Source organism: Trifolium pratense, linkage group LG6 (assembly GCF_020283565.1).
Source record: "Trifolium pratense cultivar HEN17-A07 linkage group LG6, ARS_RC_1.1, whole genome shotgun sequence".
Lineage (NCBI taxonomy): Eukaryota > Viridiplantae > Streptophyta > Magnoliopsida > Fabales > Fabaceae > Trifolium > Trifolium pratense.
This window is the reverse complement of record NC_060064.1, coordinates 16,324,622-16,350,772: the sequence shown is the minus strand read 5'-3', so window position 1 is coordinate 16,350,772 and position 26,151 is coordinate 16,324,622. Positions and strand designations below refer to the sequence as shown.

Genomic DNA, 26,151 nt, shown 5'->3' with positions numbered 1-26,151 from the left:
TAGAGACTTGAAGTTAATTATTGAACTTGAATATGTTATTAATACCAGAAAATTAGTATTTTAACTGTTTAAAATCAGTTTTGAATTGTTTTCGAAACAAGTTCCGAACACAGAAAGAACAGTTCGGTTTTTATAATCAATAACAGTTTAGTTAAAAAACATAAGACGTTCAGAACTGAAGAACTGGTTCAGTTCAGCCAATATGTTTTTGGCTTGTCAAACTTGGTTCATCCCAACTGATAAAAAACTTGGTTCATCCTTAATGTGGCATCAAAAAGAGGGGGGGGGGGGGGGGGGGGGGGGGGGGGGGGGTGTTTTTGGACACCTGCATGAATATTATCATTGTATCAACCAGATACATGCTTCTTAGTATTAAAGCTACAAATAATTCAAACTAAATTCAAATGTATGCAAACACTTACACTAGGCTATGAAAGCATCATAATAATCAGCAGGAATGGATGCTTATTACCTCATAATTATTATAAAATAAAAAGAGAAAACTCCAACATTTAAAAAGAGAAAAATGTTAATTACTAGAATGTAACTAAACAATTTGAATGTGAAAACTAAATTACATATTTAAACTGAGAGTTTTATAATCATAGGGTTAAAAAAGAGAAACGTGAAAGTTTTAGAAACATCGATCCATCTGAAAAATCATTAGGAGCTTAAGAAGTGCTTATGCTGACAATGCATAAGTTTTAGAAACATCCTTCTCTTCAAGTAGGGAAGTAACTCTTCCTTGTCTATTTCTCTCAATTGGGAGTTACTAAGTTCCCAGAAGTGATGACTTCCATTAATCTTACTATTGATTCTACAAACAAACAATAGACACTAATGAAATTCAAATAAAAGGGCAATGGGAGGAGGGCCAGGAATATAAGACATGCATCAGTTTGGCATAGTCTAGTTGCCATCACAAAGATCATTGGAAATCTGAAAATGTTATATAACAATTTCATCGATTCTTATTGCCTCAAAGAAAAGCAAAACCGCCAAACTAATAAGAGCAACAAATGTTAATTTACTATTTGTATGTTGTAACTAATAGAAAGCAACTGAATAATTTTGAAAATGGAAACTAAATCAAATATTAAGATGAAAAAGTTTATAATCACAAAATTACATAGATAAGATTAAAGTTTGAGAAACAGCCATCAGATATGGTACAACTGCCTAAGAAGTGCTTATGATGCTAATCCTTGAGCCTTGTTCTGCATGCCTTTAATTTAATTCTCCCCTTTTTTCGTTCCTTGCTCCGATGGTACACTATAAAACATTAAGACTAATAAATAAAAACAAAGATGGCGTCAAGAACCGTCAACATTTATCTGTGATGATAAAGCTTACCTTAGACATGCCGTTTGCTATCACTCCAGTTCTTCTTCCACTTCATCTGGCTCGTTAGTGGTACTGTGTGTGTGAGAAGACTCTCCAACTTCCTGCTGAGATTTTCTAAGTAATTCAGGATAACCATCAATTTCCAATCGTTCGAGGGTGGCGAGGCGATGAATGTCATTGGGAAAAGACATTATATTAGGACAACCTGTGATACAAATTGTTTTCAAACAATTCATAGCTGAAAGCCACTGAGGAAGTACCACAAGATTGTTGCAGCTTGAAATTGACAGGTATTGTAATGTATTCACGGACCCTTGAAGCCAATGAGGCAAAGTCACCAACTGGTGCAGAGAAACAATTGTTAGAACCTTCAACCTCATGTCGGAGATTTGGTCCTCACATCCCTCTGAAAATTCCAATGTGTCACAGTTGTCAACTAGAAGAGTCTCTAATGCAGGAACATGTTCAATATCAAGTGGCAACGACTTTAGATTCCTGCAATTAGCAACACACAATACTTTGAGAGCATGGAGTTTTATCTCTCCAAACAGTGATTCAAGATTGTTGCAAAACTCGATTCTGAGAGTTTGAAGAGAACTCAAGTTTGCAATCTCATCCTCAGGTAAAGCAAACTGCTTTGTTGTTATCTCCAAATGTTGGAGACTGATCAGTTTTCTCAAACCCTTAGGCAGTGTATCAAGTTCAGTACATCCACTAAGTATCAACATTTCTAACATTACAAGGTTGCAAATAGAATCAGGAAGTCTCTTAAGATTCCTATTATTCTCAAGACTGAGATATCTTAAATGTTTCAACTTGCCAATGGACTGAGGCAAGGTCTCATACGTAGAATCACTTAAATCCAAAAATCGTAGATGTTTGCAGCTTGACGTGCACGCAACCAAGAAAGCATCACTGTTGGCTCCAATTCCAGCAGTCGGAAATAGTATGCTTCTCAGTTTTTTAAATCTTTGAATGGGAAATTTGTCAAGTCCTTTGTTTTCGGGGAAAGACAGATGTCGAACAAAGACCCTGCGCCTTCCTTCAATGGAATCCGTTACAAGTTTGCATTCTACCAGTGCAATTCTTGCAGCACAAGAATGAACTAGATCGTGCATTTTAAAAGAAAAACCAATACCATAGTCGATGAAGTCTTGAAGGAAAGATATTGACAATAATTCAAACAAGAACTGGTTAGCACTGTATTTCATTGTTTGATTTATGATCGGTGGTGGAAGGAGATCGTGTGCTCTCCAAAGGGATGCTATATCAAAACTATCAAATGCATGGTCCTTTGGGTAAAGGGAGAACAAAGCAAAACATTCCTTGAGATAGCACGGCATTTGATAATAGCTTAACTTAAGTGCATGTAAAATGTTGCCCGTGTCTTCTGCATTCCGAATGTGGCAGTTCCAAATTTGGTTGTCTCTTACGCATTCCCACTCATCTGTATCGTATTTTGAAAATAGTGAACTCCCTAATGTTCTCAATGCCAAAGGTATTCCTCCACATTTTTTCACAATATCTCGCCCAATATCTACCAAATGTGGATACTTTTTCGCTTCCCCTTCTTTAAATGCCCATTTGACAAAAACTAACAAAGAATCCTCCAGGGAAAGGCCTACTAATATGTGAGAGGGAATGGTGCCCATCATGGAAGCAATCGAGTGATTACGTGTAGTCACTAAGAGTTGACATCCAACCGCGCCTACTTGTATTAAATCCTTCAACTCAACCCATTTAACACGATCTTCATTCCACACATCGTCCAAGACGAGTAGAAACATTTGACATTTAAGCTTACTTTTAAGATGATTTTGTAGCTGCTGGATATCCAAATCTCTTAAATTTTGTCGGTAAGTAGTTGCATCAATAGATTCATTAGCAGAACTGATGATTTTAATAATCACTTGCTTAATATCAAAGCTTCCCGAAACACACACCCACATTTTCAATGGAAAATACGCATCAATCCTTTCATCATTGAACACAAGCTTTGCAAGTGAGGTCTTTCCCACACCTCCAAGCCCCACAATGGGAACGATAGCGAGATTTTTGTTATTATCACGATGAATCAAAAGTTTTATGATCTTTTCCCTATCACGTTCCCTTCCTATCACTTCTGAATCAATCACACTCGAGTATGTAAGTTCTCTCCTATGCACAATATGGTTGTCAGCATCAACTATACTAAAACCAAACTTGTGCCTATCAGCAGCAATCTTATCTAATCTCGTGTTTATTTGTTTCATTTTCCGTGCCATCCTAAATCGAAAAACAAGTGGATTAGAACTGGAGAAGAAGTTATTTACCTTGGTTATTATCATGTTTCTGCTGCTGCTATGCGCTTTGATCACTTTCTTCCGTAAGTTTTCGAACTCAACTTCATCCAGCACATTTTTTGCATCAGATAAGACATCTCTAACCAGCCACAACCATTCACTTAGCTCAAAATTTTGATAATCATGATTTTGCTTTTGTTCAGCATCCAATAACACAGCTTTGATGTATGAGAGAGTTTGTGTGAAGTGTTGAAGATCGTTGTAAACACCAAGCACCTGAGAAGCTTCTACTAATGCCTGAGAAGCAAGTTGTGCTATGAGTGACTCTGCCATGCTGAAGAGGAACGATCCAACCAAAGACATCATGGTTATCAGGAAACAGGCAAAGATTATTGGTTTGGTGCTAAGTCCTAAAGTCTAAGGTATATGGAATGCTATAATTTGCATTCTAAAGTCAACGGTATTCTACTAGCAACGAATTGATGCAATTGGTAACTGTTTTGACTTTTGATCCTTTAAGCACCTGGGAGTTGCATTTCTGACTATATGCTTATGGAAAAAAAATTCGACTGCGAGAGGAGAACTTAACTTAACTTTTGTGGCCATAAGTTCTCCGACGGAGATTAGTCATATATCAATATCATTGTAATCCAAAAAAAAGTAATCGGTCTTTTTTTTTTCAATGATAATTATAAAATATTCCATTCGGTCATTTTTATAAGGAACACTTTGAAAAAAGATCAAGAAACACATCGTACATAGTTATTTTTATTTAATACTCTTATAAATTTAAATTTATTCTATTTATAACCTTATTTAATTACTTTTAATTCAACTAATTTATTTATTTATTTTTAATATTCTTTCTCATCATAAATAAGGACATAAATGATATTAAATATTTAAAAAATTTGAAAAATTAGTCAAATTTTAAAAAAAAAATCCAAAATATTTCTTATGAAAATGACCTGTGACTATTTAAATACATATTTTGCGAGGATTAGGATGAGTATTGAGTATGGTCTCAACATGATACAATATATTGATCTCCCTTCTTTTTTCTTGGAAGACACATGATACATTCCCTGCATTTGCATTTCAAAAAATTTACTGAATCACTTTTCTTAAAAAAAAAACTATTTTTTCTTAAAAAAAAAAATCACTTTTATCTTTTTTATTTTGTCAAGAATCACTTTTATCTTTAATAGTGTATATTTTAGATTTTTTAGAAAATCATTTTTAGCCTTGAAATGATTTTTACTTTTAAGCGTTGGATAAGTTTTCTAAAATTCATTTATTTTTTTTAAAAAAATAAATGACTTTATTTAAAAAATGACTTTATGTAGAAGCTTTACATTTTTAAAAAATGTTTTTTTATTAGTAAACAAATTGCGTAAAAAAAAAATTGTAAACAAATATAAAGTGACTTTATTTTTATTTTTTTAAGCTTAAACAAACACACTCGTAAAAGAATATTGATTAAAAATTGATGATTTCTTGTAAAATGTAGTTTTTTTAAAAAAAAAATAGTCAATTTTTAATTTATTCTTGTCAAGTATTAATAACGCAACTAATCAACTTTTAAATTTTTTTTACGGAACTAATCAAATTTTAATGTTAACGATATACTTCATCTGGTCTCATATATAAGCAACAAAAAAAAATGGGAAGTCTCAAATATAAGCAAAAGCTATTATAATCATTATATTTATTATCAATATTTCAATTTTACCCTTAGTTTCACTTTTACCCATAATAAATAGTAATTTAATTTAAAACAAAAAGTAACAGTAAAATTGAAAATAACATACTTTATCTAATCATTTACTCCATTATCTTAAAGAATGTGCCTTTTTTTTTGTTGCTTATATTCAAGACTCGACGAGTATAACATATGCTTGTACTACTTATTGTTGGACAATTTGTTATATTGAGAAGGAGAATGTTAACTTGTGCCCTTAAGGGCACATCTTAAGAAAATAAATGTGGAAAAAATTTATTGAATTTGTGGTGTATTCAATTATCTAAACATTAAATTATTTGTATCATTAAATACTATATTTCTATTTTTAGGTAGCTTAACATGTGCCCTTAGGGCACAAGTTAACATGACCTTGTTGAGAAATATACTTCCTCCAATCACATTTATAAATAAATTTAACTTTGGCTTAAATGCAGTTTTGCCCCCCTGTTTTGATTAAATCGGAATTTTACCCCCCTGTTTTAAAATGCGGACTTTTACCCCCCCCTGTTTTATAATTTTTTGGATTTTGCCCCCCACCAAAATTCTGCACAAAATCTGCTTTCAAGTCTCAACTTCAAAGTTTCGCACAGATTTCAATTTGGATCCATAATTCACCAAACTGGTACCGAAATGACCGCAATCGAGTTAATTATCCACAGAATCAAACTACACTAAATTTGGAGTTACACAGAGAGATTAATTATCATTTTAGTGAAGGTCTGTCCAAATTAATTATTGTACCGAACTACTATTGGTGTTTTTGTCACATCTCTCACCTTGTAGCTCATTTTTTAATAGTATTTACATGTCTGGAAAGCTAAAAAAATTACCCTTGTTGTCATTTCAATTTCTTCGAATTTGGAATTACGATGTGTTTGGTAGACGATGTTGAATTTGAAGGTCAGAAGTAGATTTCTGCAAAATTAGTAATTGGACAGATCTTCACTAAAACAGTAATTAATCTCTCTTTGTAACTCCAAATTTAGTGGGGTTTGATTATGTGGAAAGATAACTCGATTACGGTCATTTATCTATCCTTTTGGTGAATTATTAATCCAAATTGAGTTGTGTGCGAAGCTTTGAAGTTGTGACTCGAAAGCAGATTTTATGCAGAATTTTGGGTGACATACCTTCACTAAAACAGTAATTAATCTCTCTTTGTAACTCCAAATTTAGTTTGGTTTGATTCTGTGTAAAGATAACTCGATTACGGGCATTTCGGTATCCGTTTGGTGAATTATTGATCCAAATTGAGTTGTGTGCGAAGCTTTGAAGTTGTTACTCGAAAGCAGATTTTGTGCAGAATTTTGGAAGACATACCTTCACTAAAACGGTAATTAATCTCTCTCTGTAACTCCAAATTTATTGGGGTTTGATTCTGTAGAAATTTAACTCGATTACGGTCGTTTCGGTATCATTTTGGTGAATTATTGATCTAAATTGAGTTTTGTGCGAAGCTTTGAAGTTTAGACTCGAAAGCAGAATTTTAGGGGGGGCAAAATCCAAAACATTATAAAACAGGGGGGTAAAAGTCGGCATTTTAAAACAGGGGGGATAAAATTTCGATTTAATCAAAATAGAAGGGGTAAAACTGCATTTTAAGCCTTTAACTTTTTTGTTATATTGAGAAATGGAAGTATGTGGTCTATATGTGACCGGAGAGATTAGCAATGAAGCGATCACGATCGTCAGATCTTAACCCTAACCGATGACACGTTATGATTTAATGTTTCGAATTTAATCCAATTAAAAAATTAAAACGTCAATCGTATGATTCTAATCAAACGGTACGGATTACTTGACTGCAACAAACAGTACGTGATTGAAAGTGCAGCGATCCAGATTCCAAAACGACGAGTGATCGAACGAGTCAATTACACACTCATTTTATTTCACACCCTCGTTTTATTCCACATTGCACTGACTCGTAGCCCTCACTCACCGAGTCACCATGCTTCAACCACCAAGTAATAGCAACAACCAGGTCAGTTTCTCTTTGCATTTTTCTCTATTATCGTCTCTTTCTTAATTAACACCACACGAATGTTTCAATAACCATAGCCTTTGAAATTTACTGGCAATTTTTCTTCGTTAATTTTTTTGTTGAAAATCTCACGTTTACGATTCTAGAGGGTTTGAAAGGGTTTATGAAATTATCAATCGGAGAATTTTGTTCGGAAATAATGATTTTAATTACTCTGTTGTAGCTTAATTTAGGGTATATAGTTGTTCTTCGTGTATGGTAATAAAATCAGAAAAATTAAATTATTGTAATATAACCTACATTGGAGTTGCTATGTGAATTTGCATGTTAGAGAGGGCTATTTTATGATGGTAAATTCTTTGGTACCGGTATCCATAGGCAAAATTCATTTTAAACATGAATTTTTTAAATATAAATTAATATGAAAATATGACATGACATTGAATTTTGTCTATCGGTTACGGTACCCAACCATACGCAACGATATAAGTTGGGCATCGGAGTGTTCACCTTTTATTATATAGATTTAGTTTGTAGTGTTAAGAGAAAGGATTCTCTCAAGTGGAAAAAAATTGAGGAAATAATAGTGGGGATTTGGACCATTGAATTATAAATATAGAACAATATTTAAATTTAAAATAAATAGATAAAAGTTTATTAATGGTTGAGATGTGAAAATTGTGAAAAATTGAGAGGATCCATTCTCGTAGTGTTACTATAGAAATTTTACAAGGGTTGGGTCTAATAGAAGGGGGCTAAACTGCTGAAACATGTATCTAACAGAAGGGGCTAAACTGCGGAAACACGTATCTAACAGAAGGGGATAACTTGTTTTGAGGGATATAACTGTTGTGGATAATCAGATTGATGATTTACCAGAGAAACAAGACAATGTTGTTAAATAGCTGCTATAGCATATCGTAATTTGGACAAAACGATACTGTTCCACTATACGCTGTTTAATACAAAATGTCGTCTAATAGACACTATAGTGGTGCTTTAGCACTACTGGACAGTGGAATTTTAACAATCTGCTATTTTCCGCTATCCACAATTGACAACACTGAAACAAGATTTGTCTCGCTCAATGATATCTAGCTTAAAGAGGAGATGAGAACGTGAATAAGATGAATAGAATGGGAGAGTGGGGTAAATGAAGAGTACGTGAAAAAGGTTAATGGGGCAGAGAGGTTGATTTTACAAATTGAATTTCATAACAGGGGTATTTGGGACATTTTGGGGCGTAATTGGATTATTAAGGCGTGTTACTAGAAAAAATCTTATTGTTATTGATATAATATGCTGCCTAAAATGCATACAACTGTGTCTAATGAAGGATTAAATGAATAAGAAATTTAGACACACCAATACATGCGTCAATAGCATGATTCTATGAGTTTAAACTTCCAAATCCCTCTTTTGTTAAAGACTGGTTAGTTCTCATTCGCTTGAGGGTGGACAGGCTTTTTGGAAAATCTACCTGCTGAAGTAGTATAGTACCTAATAATTATTTATTTTTTCGTGTGAGCAAGCATTATCCGTATTTATTATGTTAGTGAATAAGTTTTTCATGTGCAGCATTTGGTTCATACAAAGGCATTGTCTGTCCAAGGGACCTCAGCATTGGTGACAGTGGATTTGAATGAAAACTCCATGGACACAAAGGACGGTGTGAAAAATGGAGAATTTATTCAAGCAGAAATCATCATCCGGCAGTCCCAGGTTGCTTATATTTTATGTTGTTTTTATAAACAGAAAATGTTGCTTTTTATGTTGTTTTTATAAACAGAAAATGTTGCTTCTGTGCACTGTGTGCGTGTGTGTGTGTGTGTGTATAATATATTGGCATACTATTTTGTTAAGATTCTGGATTTCAAATGAGTCATTTAGATTTGTACCATATTAACTACGCCTAAATAATATTTGTAGACACTACAAGATGATCTACATATGCTTGGGATGAAAATTAAGCAGCATGAGGATAGAGTGCGTCTTTTGAACACTGAAAAAGTCAAATTAGACGACTCCATTCGTCTTTTGCAAGGTAAATTTTTTTGTACTTTTTAAGGTCACTTTTCTTCTTTGTTTGGCAAGTGGATTAGAAGCTACTTATCATAAAAAATATTGACAATCCAATTCTGTTAAGTGCATTAAGGACCATCCCTTATATTTAGGGTGCTCTGTGCTAACTAAAATAATGGTATCCCAGTATCTCACTAATTATTTGAATATTATTCTTCAAAGAATAGAGAATGGGTAAACCTTTTTTGTTTCTAGGGCTCTGATTAAGAATGTAATTGAGATTTAAGACGGGGGATTGTTAATATGTTTTGGTATGCTTAGACTGAAAATTGAAGTACATGTCTCAACTATTCACTATTACGATGCAATAAACTTCAAATCGTCACTCTTGAGTTTTATTTTAAATGAAATGATCTTTTGTTCATTTTTTCTGTAATAGTTCACTATCAAAAAAAGTAGGTGTCGTTTATGCTTTTCCTTTCTTATTCATAGGTGCTATTGGGAAATCAAAGTCTTCACATACAACCAAGATTGAGATTGGTAATGCTGACGATCCCCGCATTACAACTGAGGAGGAGGTAAATAAACAGATATTGCAGCATGAAAAATCCGGTGCTGGTATTTTGTGGCAGGTGAAGACTCGTCATGGAGAACAAGCTTCTCTTCTTACACTAATAAAGGATGTTGTAGGTATTGTTGCTATGTTGGGAAAAGTTGAGGATGACAATCTTAGCAGGTACTTTTTGTATATATGTTTTCTTTTTGGCTTGTGAAATCATGCACTCATTTCAATCTTGTTATAGCTTCTTTGTTTCCCGGGTCTGTCATTATCTTAAAGCAAGATGAAAGTTTTTTTTTTGCTTCGTTAATATCTATGAAATGTAATCATACATACAAATAGTTTCACTCTACTCATTTGGAATGCAGACTTTTCTCAGAGTATCTAGGAGTGGAGACTATGCTGGCAATTGTTTGTAGAACATATGAAGGAGTCAAAGCTCTTGAAATGTACGGTAGTGAAGGCTGCATAAATAAAAATGTTGGTCTTCATGGGCTAGGTGCCTCTATTGGAAGGACTTTGGATGATCGATTTCTAGTGATATGTCTTGAATCTCTAAGGTACGACTACAAGAATCTGGTTTTTGTCTTTTATTTGTGGTTGTGGATAAATCAGTGTTTTTTTTTTAAAAAAATCTATTTTGTTTTAGGCCTTATGCTGGTAAATATGTGGTGGATGACTCACAACGGAAGCTGGACATTTTAAACCCAAGATTGCCCAACGGGGAGTGTCCTGCTGGGTTTATTGGGTTTGCTGTCAATATGATTAATATAGACAGCTTTAACCTATTTTGTGTAACACCGAGTGGTTATGGCCTCAGAGAAACTCTGTTTTATAATCTATTTTCTCGTCTACAAGTATATAAGACAAGGGCTGAAATGATACAAGCACTTCCTTGTATAAGTGATGGAGCTCTTTCTTTAGATGGAGGAATGGTTAGAAGTTCTGGTGTATTTTCCTTGGGCAATAGGTATGAATATGAAAAGCTGATTTATTTATAAATTATGTATTAACTCATTTTAAGTATATTCTGAAAATTATGACAGGCTGAAAACTTTAGCATCCTGGGAATGGAAATAACATCAGTGTTTCCATTTTTATAAGAAAGAAGAATAATGGGAGAATAATCTTTCTTGGAACTGTATCTTGTAGAAATCTTTTCCTTAATCTCTCAAGAGGTGGTTTTTCTAGATTAACTGCAGTTTACTGGAACAATGCTATCCAAAATAGGACCTGACAATGCCAATTATTTCAATCTTTTACTACAATTATAACTTGTATAGCAACTTGTACAATATGAACTATGTAAGTCTGATATGTTTTACAACATGGAACCTCAATGAATAATCAATGAAATTTGTGAAATTAAAATTTTGTAGGTTCTTGAATTGATATATTTATATATATTGTTTTTACTGATAAACTGTTATGTATTTTCAAATATGTTTAAAAATTCATTAAAACAATATAAGCTTCATTTTAGAAACATCAACTTGCTGTTTGTTGTAATTTGTTTTTAGAAGAGTACAATCATCAAATATGTGAACTGAAAAAAAAAAAAAACTGTTTGGGCCTGCAGGGAAGATGTTAATGTGAGATTCCCCAGACCAGAAAGATCAGTGGGGCTTGATGACCATATTGAAAATGAGAGGCAAATGAAGGACATCCAATGGAAGAAGGAAAAACTTATGGAAGAAATAAAAAGGGAAAACATGTTGTTGGACATGGCAAAGTACAACTTCAATAAAAAGAAGAGTGATTTTCTTAAATTTTTATCGTCAAGTTCATCATATGCAACTCAGGTAATCTTTCTGGATATTTGAATTTTAACCCTAGGTGATTTATAAACATTGAGTGTAGTTTGATAGCTGGTTTTTTCTGTTGTTTCACCCTTATCTAAGTTGTTTTGACTGTTACTTAAAACAGTTTAAATGACTTCTACTAATATTTTAGGAATTTATTATTAAGAGAGCTGAAAATCCTCTCTCTCTCTCTAAGGTAGTTTTGTGATAATTATATTTAAAATTATTACCAAACTCTGCAATGGTTATTGACTATTGATTAATCAACAATTGAATTTCTGACTGATGCATGCTTATTACATTATCTAACTACAAGTTTATGCAAATATCGGGTTCACATAGTTATTTCATTTGAGGCGAGCTTTCCAGTAAGATTGCTTGAGATTATGATATAATGGCACTATCACCATTGCTAAATGATTGATTAAAGCTTTCCCGTAAACTTGAGTTATGATATAATTCACCATTGCTAAAATTTTCTTTAATTTGATGACGCTATCAGGTTCAGACTGCTCCTTACATACTACCTCAATGATGAAATTAAGCTTGATGATAAAGTCATGAAGAACATAGCCTGTGGCTAACAACTTAATTTTGTTATCGAGTATATAGCTGAATTTTGTAGTCTGACTCTGGAAGGAGAATGTTCTCATTCTGATGAAGGTAAATTTTGGTTAAGAAAAGGAAGCACACTGTTTTTTAAAGCTAGATGCTTTTTGTAAGTTTCGTAAGCTACGGCTTCTATTATCTTCTTCCAAGACACTGGTATGAGCGTAAGGTATGCATGATTAACCCTTTCCAGAAAAAACATAGTTAATGGGTAGGCACTGTTTTCTTGGTTCCTTGTAATTAGCTTGTTATACTGTTTATGTAGTGAGTGTGATTGGATGCTGTGAATTTTGTAGGTTTTTGTTAAGCCTATTTGACCTTAGCTGTTTGTAGAAATTTCAGTTATTCTTCTCTACAGTTTTTGGAGGTTGATAGTTTAATCACTTTAATGGAGTCTGAATCATTTGAAACGTGGTAATAGAGCTTCAGCAATAGCATTGATTTGATAAAAATGGATGAATTTTATTTACCAAAAACACTGGATGATAAATCTTTTTTGTCTTAATTTTCCTGTTCCCATAATAAAATGATGATGATAATTTGGAGTTTGGTAAGGAGATAAATGAAGTATAAGATAATTCTATGAAAGATGAACTCAAAATACAAGTATTCATTATTATTATTTTTTTTTTAGGAACCTTTAAACATTTTATCATTTACTAGTGTGCAGTGTGTGTTCGTTTTTTCTATCCTGCTAACTAAACGTGTGTAAAAAATTATTGGCTTAAATGCAGTTTTGACCCCCCAAGTTTCACAATTGCTTGATTTTGGTCCCCCACATTTTAATTGCTTGATTTTAACCCCCTAAGTTTCACAATTGCTTGATTTTAGCCCTCCAAGTTTCAATTGCTCGATTTTGGCCCCCCAAGTTTACCCCCTTTTGCATTTGCTAGCCCCCCGTTGAATATTTTCATTAAAAATTGGTTATGTGACATTTTAAAATTAAATAAGTATTTAAAAATAAATAAATAAATTACAAATTGTTTTTTAAAAACTAAATTATAATTTTTTTTTTATTATATGTAGTTTGTAAAATAATTTTGTTATATAAAAAAGTAAAAAAAACATTTTATGAATTATTTTTTAAAAACTTTGTAAACTTTTTTTTAAATAAAAAATAATTATTAAACTTTTTATTAAAAAAACAATTTTTAATACATTTTTATAAAAACAAATATTATTATTTTTTAATTAAAACATATTTTTAATTTTTTTAAAATGTCACACAAGCAATTTATAGTAAAAAAAGTCAACGGGGGGCTAGCAAATGCAAAATGGGGTAAACTTGGAGGGCCAAAATCGAGCAATTGAAACTTGGAGGGCTAAAATCAAGCAATTGTGAAACTTAGAGGGTTAAAATCAAGCAATTGAAATGTGGGGGGCCAAAATCAAGCAATTGTGAAACTTGAGGGACCAAAACTGCATTTAAGCCAAAATTATTCACAATTTTTCATATATCTCCTTTTTTATGAATAGTTGACTTTTGAAAAACAATAAATTAAGCCACATAGAGATATTAAATCCAATGTGAAAATCTCTCAAGTTAAAAAATGAGAACCAAAATTTCTAATAGGGATATTGTCCGTGGCCATTAACATCTCAAAAAAAGCGAGGACAAAATTTTCAATTATTTTAAGTAAGAAAAAAATGCACTTAAACTATATCTACGCTTTTTTTATTGTCAAATAGTCTAGTGGCTAAACGCACAATTCAAGTTTTGAGAAATGGAAAATTCAGGATTTGAACTTAGGCCTATTTATATTGCGTAAAATTGATCTTAATTTTTTTACATATACCTTCATTTATTAAAATTGGCTTCTTTTCGTGATGATATGAATAATTAGGTTTTGAAAAACATCAAATTGTTTTTTTTTTGGTACATCGAAAAGCATCAAATTAATTGACATAATATTCACAATGCAAAACATAAATAATCAATGGAATCATATAATAAATCTATGAAAGGGAGATACTATGGAAATTCCTTTTCTACCCTTTGCCACATGTTGTTTTTTTATGTTGTACCATTTTTTATTTTATAATTATACCATGTTTTGCTTTTAATAAATTTATATGATATAATTATATGAGAGAGTAAGCAAGCACTTCCACACATAATTGTTGAAAGAATCAAACATGAAGGACACAAAAATGCTGATAATAAAGAAAAAAAAGTAGGAAGACAAAATCATATTAATTACCTAATTTATGTCATTAGATGAGAGCTTTTTCTTTGTGAATAGAGATAAGAGAGAACCCCATGTCATTCTCTAATGATTCTAAGGTGAAATATTATTTAATGATATAATATATTTAACAATTAATTTAACAAGCCTAAAAAAGAAAAATTCTTTTTCTTACATGCCAATACAAGTGATGCAAAAAGTGAAAAAATTTATTTGCAAATATAATGTGATAAGTACTTTATAAAGGTAGAATATTTCTTTTGTTTCCACTTATATTATTGCCAAGTTGAGAAAAAAAATCTGAGGAGTTTAAAAATTATGTATTTGTGTTTGTTAATTATTTGAATTAATGCATCTCAAAAAGTAATAATATTTGGACAATAGTAATATATGAATTTAACAATGACCATTTGCTTTTTCAAAAACATGTTCAAAGAATTAGTATGAATTATATTTATCACTTACTCTACTCTTTTTCCATAGTAGATTTTATACAAACAAATACAACACTAATTGACTATGTTAGTCATTGATATATAAAAATAACATGATGCACATATCTGTCATTGATAATTAAAACAAAAACATTTGTTTTTAATAATTCTTTCCTTTCTCCGGGCACCTGAAGCTTTTACTTAAGAATATGATAAATGTTTGACATTGATACATCGAAAAAGAAAATAAACAAAATATATTCATCTTTGATAATTATAAATAAAAAATACAACATAGATATTTGTCATTGATACATAAAATAAAACGATCCAAAATGATGGAAAAATAGTTTTTAGGCATATTATCATAAGTAATCTTACTGTACTGTATGTAGATATGATGAGAGTTGATCCTATAAACTATATTATGGAAATCTTATCTCATTTCAAATCTTTTTAATTGTATTTTAAATTTTTTTAATGGGCTCGAAATAATTTTTTTTCCTACTTTTATTTTTGTAGAACACATAGATGATAAATTGCAATTATTAAAATGAGAAATATCACTCTAACAAGTTAAATATTTTTTTTGAACAAGCCAACAAGTTAAATATTATTCATATATGAACAAGTTGTCGGTGATAAATTTGACAATTATAACTATCATACAACGGACAACAATCATTCAATGGCGAGTAATTTTATAACAGGACTAAGTTCACACTATACAATATTCACCCTTAAATTTAAAAAAATCGCGGCAATGCCGTGACCCGTGCGCAAGCACGGGTTACACACGGGTATTATACTAGTATAATATATGAATGTTATATGAAAAAAAATTTCTTCTACCCCTACATTTATTCCTTTACCCCAACATATTTTCAAATTTTCCCATTCTACCCTTACTTATTATAGAATATTTTATTATTTTTTTACTTTATTGTTTTCTCATTTTTCCGGTAAACCGGTCACCCCTTCAAACACAGTGTTCCGATAAACTTTCAAGTGTTCCGGTACGATATTTTCCAGTTTGCAAAAATTTTCATAATTTTCATCGTTTTTACCGGAACACTAATAACAAGTGTTCCAATTTGTATTTTATTCGGAACCTATTATAATTGGTTACCGGAACACTTTTCACACTTTGAAAATGTGTTCCGGTACAGGAAAAATTGCAGAAAATTTTGGTCGTTACCGGAATAATTCTTTAAAAGTGTGTTATGTTAAATCGGAACACTTTGTTATTACCGGAACACTTTTTCTAAATCTATTATTATTTAGCAACCGATGTTCTGGATTGATAGTTTATCACTTTATCTGGTACTTATCATCCATTCTCCTTTGGACAATGTACATTCTTTAATCTTCTGTAGTATATGTCTTGTCTTTCACCATAACCTGGACGTATTCTTTTGCAGATTGATTTAATTATTTTTTCTTTCGTGTTTTATACTTGAAGAAATAATTATTGTTTGTGTTATTTCTTGTGGTGTCTATGCACTCAATATAGACATGTTTTGTATTTCAATTATCACGGGTTTCTTTTGGGGAAGGGTGTTGAGTGCTTGATTAAACATGGGAAGAAGATCACCTAATGGTGAGTGTAGTTCTTGGAACTAAAGATATATTCTATTGCATACAAGATGAGAATATGTTGGATTTTCTGGATACAAACATGTATTGCTCTCCAATTGACTCAGTGATGAGGTGAGAGCTGTTCATTCAATATGTTGGTCTTGTTCTACGTTTAACATACCGGAACACACTTTAAAAAAGTGTTCCGGTAACAACAAAATTCTTTTTGCAATTTTTCCTATACCAGAACACATTTTCAAAGTGTTCCGTTGAGCAATTATAATAGGTTCCGAATAAAATACCGGAACACTTATTATAAGTGTTCTGGTAAAAACGATGAAAATTCTAAAAAATTTTGCAAACTGTTAAATATTGTATCGGAACACTTTTGAAAAATATTCCGATAAAATTAACAAACCGGGAAAAAACACTTACCGGAACACTGTGTTTTTTTTATCGGTCGGAACATTGTGTTTGAAGGGGAGTACAGTTTATCGGAATATTGAGAAATCGACAAAGTAAAAAATAATAAAATAAACTATATTAAGATAAGGGTATAATAGGAATATTTTAAAATATGTTGGAGTAAAGTGATAAATGTAGGGGTCGAAAAAAAATTTCTCATATTATATTTGCTTGGCCGAGAGGCCCATCATTCAAAGTGATCAAAATTTTCATCCAGAAAACAAACATCTTATCTATACAAAGAAGGAAAAAAAACCAGAGAAGAGCATCATTCAATAACATGAGAAAGCACTTCATACCATATTTTCAGTACCAGAGAATGCTGTTCTAGTTGAAAAAATATTTACTTTTTAGATTAGTTGTAGATTTGATGTATCTAAAACGAGATTCACGAACCACAAATTACTTTCCACCGGTGCCACAAAGAGATATGTTTTTAGATCTCGCATCTGAAATCCTCCTTTAGTGCTAAAATGTTTTTTTTTATTATTGATTAATATAAAAAATGACATTCAGACCAGTTCAATTCTTCTACTTCTTAGATTAGATTTTAGACTATATTATTTTGTCTAGATACATCAATTTTATAATAAAAATCAAAAGTCAACATTCTTTTATATTAAGAACTGAATATAATATAACTTATGATAATTTAGAAATGCAATTGATAGAAAGAGAAAGAAAATACATCGTAAATGTTTTAACTACTCCCTTCGATCATTTTCTACTTTTTTGTTTTGTTTTCACTACCTGTATCCGGTCCACTGGACAGACTAATCTAGTTTGAGGCATCCTTTTGATAAGAAACCACTCCCTCGATCCTTTTGATAAGAAACAAAAGTAGCAAATTTTATTTTTGTCATTTTTATAATTTTTTTTGACTAATTTTAAAATCTATCAGATGTGTAATTTCACTTGTATTCTTATTTATTAAGAGATAATATATTAAAATTAAAAGTAAATAAATTAGGAGAATTAAAGGTAATTAAATAGAGATATGTATGTAACAAATTTAAATTTATAGGAGTATTAAGATGTATTTCTTTGATTTTAGGGATTTATATTTTTTGATTTTATAAAAAAAAATGGGGAGGAGTATTTCGTAAAGAGGAGGGATCCGTCGACTCCAATAACTCGATATCGACATTATATTTCTTTAATCCAACCGTTGAATTCAAATATCTCATTGAGTAGATCAACGCCACAAATTTTTATAAAAATTCAAAATCGTTTGATACTTTTTCCGATAACTTCAATTGAATGTACAACAAACTTAAAAAAAAAAAACCGTTGAATTTCGATAGTCTGAACACATAACTACATTTTTTGAATTTTTATAAAAATTTGTGGAGGTGATCTACTCAATTAGATATTTGAATTCAACGATTGGAATGAAAAAATATAATGTTAATATCGAGTTATTAAGCGGAGTAAGTCGATGGAAACTTACTCCTAGGGTCAACGGATCCTCCTCTTTTGGTAAATAACAAAATTAATTAATATCTAAAAATTAGATTAAGTTGCGTATTTACTCCAAAAACTAACAAAAGGAAAAAACCAAGTTTTGGGTGGCGCTATTACCACTTTCACTTTGAAGTTGTAGTAATCTTTCAACAATGGCATACTTGAGCATGGGTGAATCCCACAGAAGAATAACAGAATTTCTCAACCGTTTCTCCGACGCCGTTTCTTACCAAAACGGAGTTTCCTTCAAATCTCTCTTCGCTCTTTCTTCCAACTCTCACTTTCTTCTTTCTCTCGCCGATGCCCTCTCCCTCTTCAACGATGCCAATAGACTCATCAATCAAAACGAAAACTTCTCTCAGTTCGCTGATATCATTGTTCCTCTTTTCCGATCACTTCAACATTATAAGCAGTCTAATTTTGTTGAAGCATATAACGCTTTCGAGAAAACTGCAAAGTATGTATTCGTTCGTTCGTTTGTTGATTTGGTTTTAATTTTAATTTTTGTTTGTTTTTGAATTGGATTTGAATGAATTGTAATTGTGGAAATTTTCAGTGCGTTTGTTCAGGAATTTCGTAATTGGGAATCTGCGTGGGCTCTTGAAGCTTTGTTTGTCATTGTTTATGAGATTAGGGTTCTTGCTGAAAAGGTATGTTGTGTATTAATTATAAGCTGAACTTCTTTTGTGACTGTTTGGTTCATATTATTTTCAGCTCAAAATTGAAAATTGCACCTCAAAATCGCTTTTTTTGGGTGTTAACCCTTCTGTTCTCCGGGGAAGGGGCCTAGTAATGTGGAGTTCGGTAAAGTCTGGCCAAGAATTGTATTCGGATTCCCCGAATGATTCGCCCTAGGGGGAACTCATTAAACACTTGAGAGTGTATGATTGTGTTTGGTTACAAAAAACAAAATAAGAAAAACTCAATTTTGAGATGTCTAGAAGTGATTATTTACAAAAGCAACTTTCTTTTTTGATAGGATAGAGACAATTTCTTTTGTATGTTTATATTATGCTTATGAGTTTGGTTGGATTTTATGTTATGTTCTTTTATTGAAGTGCAGATTTTGTGTGTTTTTTGCTTTTAGGCTGACAGACAATTGGCTTCAAATGGAAAATCACCTGAGAAGTTGAAAGGTGCTGGTTCTTTACTCATGAAAGTTTTTGGCATCCTTGCGGTATGTAAACATTTTCGTCTACCCATTTTAATTTGAAATCCAAGTAGTAGCTCAAGTGGTGGAGCTCGAAGGAGTTTGAGAAGGAGGTGTAGGATTCAAATCTTAGCTATTACTAACATAACATGCTAACAATTTATATTTTCTATAAAAAAAGTGGAAACCCAATTATATTTGTTTCTTGAAATTTAGTTTCGAATCAATAATGATTTGTTTAGGGTCATTAATCATTAACCACTCTACTAAACACTGCTAAATGAATAAGCTTGAGGGCTGAGGCCTTTGGTTTCTAATGCATCCCCTCACCCACCCACACAGACAGAGTCACATTAGGGATTAAAGCGCACCAAACATGAGAGATAGCAGTCAAGTACCAAAATAAATATATACTAAATAGTTGTTTTGTTAAGATACCACATGGACCCGAGATATGACAAAAGTAGTCCTTATATAATTTATAAAACTTGAAACTTCCTGACTGTTTTAGCTTGCTGTTAAAGCTGAGTTAGACTTTAGCCCAAATTTTCAGCCAATGATTTGGCCAATTTTAGCCTATTCATTCATGTATTGCTCATGGAAAGAAAATTACTCGTGTCTGCATAGTCTTCTACATACTTTGGAACAAGGCAGGAATTGTAATCATATCAACCCTTTCTAAGCAAAAATCTCAACGTTTTGTGTTGTTATTGTGAAACATATGCTTCCATGCTGCACTGCAATAATATTACTGATTGTGTGAAATTTCACTTTCCGAGGTGCTCTACTAACTATTTTATGCCTTGATTGTATTCCAGGGAAAAGGTGCTAAGCGTGTTGGAGCATTGTATGTAACCTGTCAGTTATTCAAGATTTACTTTAAGGTATTTCTTGTTCTTTTTGCTTTCTTATCGGGGATTTATAACACTCTTGATAAAAACTTATGATCGCATTTATTGACATGTGTTGGCACTAATATGAAATTCTAGCTTCTGGGGTTGATCAAATATACATCTTAATGTTAGCTAAGGTTAGGGTTTTGACTTTTATTCTATGACAAATGTTTTGCAGCTTGGTACGGTTCACCTTTGCCGCAGTGTAATCAGAAGTATTGAAACTGCTCGCATATTTGATTTTGAAGAATTTCCTAAAAGAGACAAGGTTAGAATCTGTATATGCATATGTATGCATGTTTGTATGTATATGCATGACATATGTTCCAGATTATTTATCTTTACTATATGTTTCAGGTCACATACATGTACTATACTGGTCGTCTCGAAGTTTTCAATGAAAATTTTCCATCTGTAAGTAATCTACATCTAAATTTCACTTAAAATAATTTATGACATGATTCTATTCTGAGTTCCAACACACCTTATGTAAGCATGCTGCTGGCTTTGTAATTTTCTATGATGGTTCCTTCTGGTTTAAATTATTTGCAGTTGACACTACTTTCAACATAAAACCGCATTTCTATACAATTGCAATCTCAAATGAATTAAACTATTGCTTTATTATTATTATTGATGCTGTTGAAGTCATCATCATTATTATAAAGGGGATTCCTAATTTGGTCACGGCCCTTCCCTTCCATTATTTAATCCACAGTTTTGTTAATCACATGCTGTCAATATACTTTCATTTCGAAACAATTGAAAAGAAAAGACAAAATAGTAAAGTAACAATATTATTACTATTTTCAAATTATTTCTTTTGATAATCAAAAGTAACTACTTTGAAAATTAAATATGAAGAGTTCAAAAGCTGCACGTTATACTGACTATGCTTTCTTTCAAGAATATTTTAAAAAACATTTTAGGCATCCTTGTCGATGCACTAGCTGATGTTGTTATCTCATGCATTTTTCGTCTCCAAATTTTCCTGAATTGTACTTAATCAGTCAATCAACAGCAGAAAACATGGAAAACATACTTGTAAAATTTATAAACCATTCATATAGTTTACATTTGTGACTTGACAGGCTGATTATAAACTATCGTATGCTTTGAAGCATTGCAACCCACAGCATGAAGCCAATATAAGGTATGGTTCAGGTGTATCAACTGTGTGCATTGCATTTTCATGAAGTGAGCTTTCTTTTAGGTTGTATTTAATTTGCCTAAAATGGAACATGCATCTGTGGATGGGGCAGGAGTTGGCTTTAGAATATGATTGCTTAGCTCATGCACTTAGAAATTGTTTCTTAAATCAAATTTCTGCAAAAACATTTATGAGTTGAATATTCTTATTGGTGTTAAGCCAAAAAGGAAGTATTTATGAGTAGGAATGTTTTATGCTAGTTAGTGCCAACTACCTTAGAAACTCCAAAATCCAAATCTTAGCTTCTTACCATAGTAAAGAAAAGTGGGGACATAAATTGTTCATCTATGAAGGGCTTTACCAATTGTTTATCTCATTATCAAAAGACAGCAAGAAAAGAAAGCCACATTTAACTCTGTCCTTATATATGACGATCTGTAACTAGTTTTTGTTTGACATAGGATGATTCTTAAATATCTGATTCCAGTGAAGCTTTCAATAGGCATATTACCCAATCATGGACTATTGGAGAAGTACAATTTACTTGAGGTATGTTTGATGCGCATTGATGATTTGTTCTCTTCTGCTCTCTCTTTGTTGTGTACTGTAAAAGTTTATGTCTTAGTTTTTTAAATTGCAAACCTTTTAGAGATTGTAGGTGCCAACTCAGTTATGTTTCTTTCTGAGCAGTAACTTACGTTACTTTTATGACTAGGCTCACTGGTGAGCTAGTTTAGATAAGCCAGAACAAATATATCAATAAAAAGGGACTGTTATTTTCCATTTGCCAGTTCGCAGGCAGTATTCTCATTAAGTATCTGATGGGATACACCCTTTGCCCTTTTTGTTTAAAATCTTACAATAACCACTCCTTATGACAATAATTTTTCTACAAAATGTTATCCTCACATTATTGATAATGTCTCATCCTATTTATGTTTTATACCAGTTAATCCCCAATCAGTAAGGACATAGTCAGTTACCTTTTCGAATTTTGTGATCACTCTTTTTATTATGGTTACTTTGCTGTGAAGTTTGGTTATTCATAGGGAAATTTTCAATAAATAGATCTTTCAAATCAAACACTTGGAGGGAATAGCATTTTTCCCAAAAATACATGCAATGCAACAACCTGATTGCATTTGGTAGTTGATGTTTACAGTATTTGCAAATTTCTATGATGTGCCTCAGAAGTGTCTTATGTAAGTAATTGTTTTTTCTTTTGGACAGTATGGCAATATTGTACAAGCTCTAAAAAGGGGTGATCCTCGACTTCTTCGGTGTGCACTCCAAGATCACGAGGACTGGTAGGTTTGCTCATCATTGTTTCGTAATGAGGATTGTTGTTCCAAAGTTTTCCCTGGAGAGAATATTCAAATTCATTTTTTTGTTATAGGTTCTTGAGATCAGGTGTATATCTTGTTCTAGAGAAGATAGAACTTCAAGTATACCAGAGATTAGTAAAGAAGATGTAAGTATCTAGTATCACCTTGCCCCCTCTTCCATTTCGATGTATATTAGGCTTCATAAATTACTTAGCTGTTTACTCAAACCACTAATTTATTATTGCTTGATTGTAACATGACAGTTACATCATTCAAAAGCAGAGAGACCCAGCGAGAGCTCACCAGGTGAAGTTGGAGGTTATTGTTAAAGCATTGAAATGGCTTGATATTGACATGGATGTGGACGAGGTAATTTCTTTAGGTTCTTCCTCATTCTGTCCTACTTTCAATTTGTTTATATCTTTTGAAAAACAAATAAAGGAAGATATTCCTGTTTTTGATTAATTGATATTTGATGCATCTGCAGGTAGAGTGTATAATGGCCATACTGATATACAAGAATCTTGTGAAAGGTTACTTTGCCCACAAAAGCAAAGTGGCTGTATTGAGCAAGCAAGACCCTTTCCCCAAGTTAAATGGAAAACCTGTCAATTCATAGGGACTGTCTGGACATCACTCCTGATTCTAAATTTTGAGGTGTAAGAAAGCCTGATAGTAGCAGGGTAATCTGTTAAGAGGGTTCTTCAGCCACGAGTTTGTTGTATTGAATGCTCAAGAACCCCGGAATGTGTTTTTGTTGTTAAAATATTGCAGTACTGCTTCAGTTTCAGAACAAGCTACTGTCTAGTTAAGATGATACCCACTCTTGCAATTTAGATTGTGGTTTAGTTTCCAGTTCCACCTGTAGGGTTGTATTGCTGGCTTCATAAGGGCTATCAGTGGAAGTGGAAGTCACTGACCTAGTTGCAATAACCTGTATTTTTAGCCTGGATATTATTACCGTGTCAAAAGAAAGAGCTTGGATATTATATTACTATTGACATAATTATTGTTATATGTTGAATTAGTTAACATTATGCCTATATGTTTTGTAAATTAAATTTTATATTTGTGGCAAAAGCAATACTGCCTATGTTAGAAAGATCCAGAGATTAATAAGTTGCATAGAAACATGGTCTATGATAGAATGTTATGACGATGTTTGATCCATGTAGCCGATCCCACTTAGTGAGATAAGATTTGCTGGTTGTTGGTTGTATATTTATGCAAAAGCATGGACAAAGATTGTAAAAGAAAATGTATCTTGTGTAAGTTGGAAACACACTCCAACTTTTTTTCTTATTTGACATTGTTGTCTTCTCATGTCTTCACAAGCTCCATGAATCCACTCGTTTGTACCATTTTCAGCTCTATTAGCTGTCGGCCACCATTGTCTCTGTTGCTCAGCTAGCTAATCACTTTCCTCTTCCCCATCACCCTTTACTCCTTTCGCTTCTTACATTGCAACTATTCCGCTCATCACCTTGACCTTTCAGGGTCCAAGTTCAATTCTCTTCGTATCATCAATTATTTTCCTATACCCATATTATATTCAACCTATTTCGTTTTTCATTCCTTTTTTAATGATAAATTGTCTTGTATTGGGTAATTTTTTTATGGATTTGTTAAATATCAATTGAAAACAAAAACCTAATCACACAACCTTTTGAGAAAACAAAAGGTTGTTGGCCATTGAGTGAAAAGTTGCAGTAGGATGAACATAGAGCAAGTGTAAAAGAAGATGAAGAGTTAATATCAAAATAATGATAATAATAATAAAAGTAAAATAAATGGCTATAAATTGAAACCGGTAACCGGTAACCGGTAACCGGCAATAGAAACACAAGTGATGAAGTACATAAAAAGATTGGGGGCATGTTTAAAGAGTGTATTAAAGGGGGTAACCTATGAAGCCCCGATACGTGACAAGGAGAAAAATTAACATAACAATATAATATACTAATAATTTGCTTATAAAAAAAATAGACACTACTCAAAGACATAGTTAGTAACATCATACTCTAACATTCAATATTTTAACAGAAAACACGAATTGTATCGGAGAAGTATCCGACACATATCGGTTATATTTTTTTTTTTAAAAAATATAATTAATTTATGATACTTTTCCGATACGTGTATCGGAGAGTATCAAACGAGTATTAGTATCGAGTACGTATTGGACACGATACTTCGTCATTTTTGGAGTATCGGGACTTCACAGGGTGTAACGGTTCTCTTTAAGCCTATGTTTGGGTTGTACAGTGCAAATTCTCCAAATGCCCTTTACTGATTTTACTTCTGTTTTTAAAATGCAAAGGAAATAATTGTCAAGAAAAAAAATGCTAGGAAATAAACATCAAACTGGTTTTGGTAATTACACACTTAAAATCCAAATCAACCACACCACATAAACGGAAGTGAAACTAATAAGACAATATTATTAGACTTTGAATGAATGGAAGTAAACTAGTAAGACAATATTATTAGACTTTGAAATGGAATAAATTGCAGTGAGACATACTCAATTCTTTGATAATGTGAGGGTAATTATCTCACATGAGAAGATTTGTATGTGATACATACAATTAGCTTGTAACAATTTAATTTGTTAATCGGTTCAATGGTAATTGACGCTAGACTTGGTAGGAGAACTACGGTTCAATTTCCCGCAATTGCGATCGAGAGGGGCTAAAAATTACTTGATGCCATAACTGATCCCAAACCATATTAAGCGGTCTAGTGGACCGGACACCAGTGGTGAAAACAAAAACAAAAACTTGTAATCAACTTTTATTTCAGATGCATATGAGTTGTTTTCATTGGTTGTTGACTAAATACCCCTAAATTATTAAGGGGTAGTTTTAAAAGTAAAAAATCACAACTCTTATAGCTTTTACAACTAATGACATAATTAACTAGGCTAAGAGACCGGACAAAAAGCTGAAATTCTTGTTCGCCACTAAACCGTGAAATAACTTTTTGTACAAGTTGTCTAAAATAACAAAATAACATTTTCTCATTTAAACTTCAGAAAAGAAAAAATTTGTTAGATATCTTCAATTTTGTCCTGTATTATTCTATCTTTTACTGTTCTGTCCGGCTTACAAATCAAATATACCCGTACTTTCAAATAATAACACATTGCAAATAAAATTTT

General features: G+C 32.2%; 3 protein-coding genes across 4 annotated transcripts; 2 read left to right on the top strand and 1 right to left on the bottom strand.

The window, feature by feature from the left end:
• Window positions 1–890: 890 nt before the first annotated feature.
• Window positions 891–4,150, bottom strand: LOC123888340 (putative disease resistance protein RGA1). Its single transcript, XM_045937370.1, has 2 exons — window positions 1,354–4,150; window positions 891–1,272 (listed from the first exon to the last, which is right to left on the bottom strand). The coding sequence occupies exon 1, from the start codon at window positions 3,990–3,992 to the stop codon at window positions 1,374–1,376; it is 2,619 nt and encodes an 872-aa protein (XP_045793326.1). The 5' UTR covers window positions 3,993–4,150; the 3' UTR covers window positions 891–1,272; window positions 1,354–1,373.
• Window positions 4,151–7,203: 3,053 nt separating this feature from the next.
• Window positions 7,204–12,703, top strand: LOC123888339 (protein DEFECTIVE IN MERISTEM SILENCING 3). Its single transcript, XM_045937369.1, has 8 exons — window positions 7,204–7,354; window positions 8,933–9,076; window positions 9,284–9,398; window positions 9,869–10,112; window positions 10,304–10,495; window positions 10,585–10,905; window positions 11,515–11,737; window positions 12,240–12,703. Exons 1-8 carry the CDS (start codon window positions 7,322–7,324, stop codon window positions 12,270–12,272), a joined length of 1,305 nt encoding a protein of 434 aa, XP_045793325.1. The 5' UTR covers window positions 7,204–7,321; the 3' UTR covers window positions 12,273–12,703.
• Window positions 12,704–18,533: 5,830 nt separating this feature from the next.
• LOC123888337 (enhanced ethylene response protein 5) lies at window positions 18,534–24,302 on the top strand. 2 transcript variants are annotated; one of them, XR_006802042.1, is made up of 13 exons: window positions 18,534–18,930; window positions 19,030–19,123; window positions 19,561–19,650; window positions 20,442–20,507; window positions 20,695–20,784; window positions 20,874–20,930; window positions 21,608–21,669; window positions 22,128–22,215; window positions 22,897–22,973; window positions 23,063–23,137; window positions 23,255–23,360; window positions 23,479–23,706; window positions 24,187–24,302. XR_006802042.1 is itself a non-coding variant. In XM_045937368.1 (12 exons), exons 1-12 carry the CDS (start codon window positions 18,626–18,628, stop codon window positions 23,608–23,610), a joined length of 1,242 nt encoding a protein of 413 aa, XP_045793324.1. In that variant the 5' UTR covers window positions 18,534–18,625; the 3' UTR covers window positions 23,611–24,028. The 2 variants fall into 2 exon arrangements, 1 of the variants encoding a protein (XP_045793324.1); XM_045937368.1 differs by lacking the exon at window positions 24,187–24,302 and having other exon boundaries at window positions 23,479–24,028.
• Window positions 24,303–26,151: the final 1,849 nt, after the last annotated feature.

Coding starts and splice junctions, on each gene's coding strand:
- LOC123888337 (XM_045937368.1), top strand. CDS start 18,626: ATGGCATACTTGAGCATGGGTGAATCCCACAGAAGAATAACAGAATTT. Junction 20,785..20,873: donor AATTTCCTAAAAGAGACAAG/GTTAGAATCTGT, acceptor TATATGTTTCAG/GTCACATACATGTACTATAC. Junction 23,138..23,254: donor CAGAGATTAGTAAAGAAGAT/GTAAGTATCTAG, acceptor GTAACATGACAG/TTACATCATTCAAAAGCAGA.
- LOC123888339 (XM_045937369.1), top strand. CDS start 7,322: ATGCTTCAACCACCAAGTAATAGCAACAACCAG. Junction 9,077..9,283: donor TCATCATCCGGCAGTCCCAG/GTTGCTTATATT, acceptor TAATATTTGTAG/ACACTACAAGATGATCTACA. Junction 9,399..9,868: donor CTCCATTCGTCTTTTGCAAG/GTAAATTTTTTT, acceptor TCTTATTCATAG/GTGCTATTGGGAAATCAAAG.
- LOC123888340 (XM_045937370.1), bottom strand. CDS start 3,992: ATGATGTCTTTGGTTGGATCGTTCCTCTTCAGCATGGCAGAGTCACTC.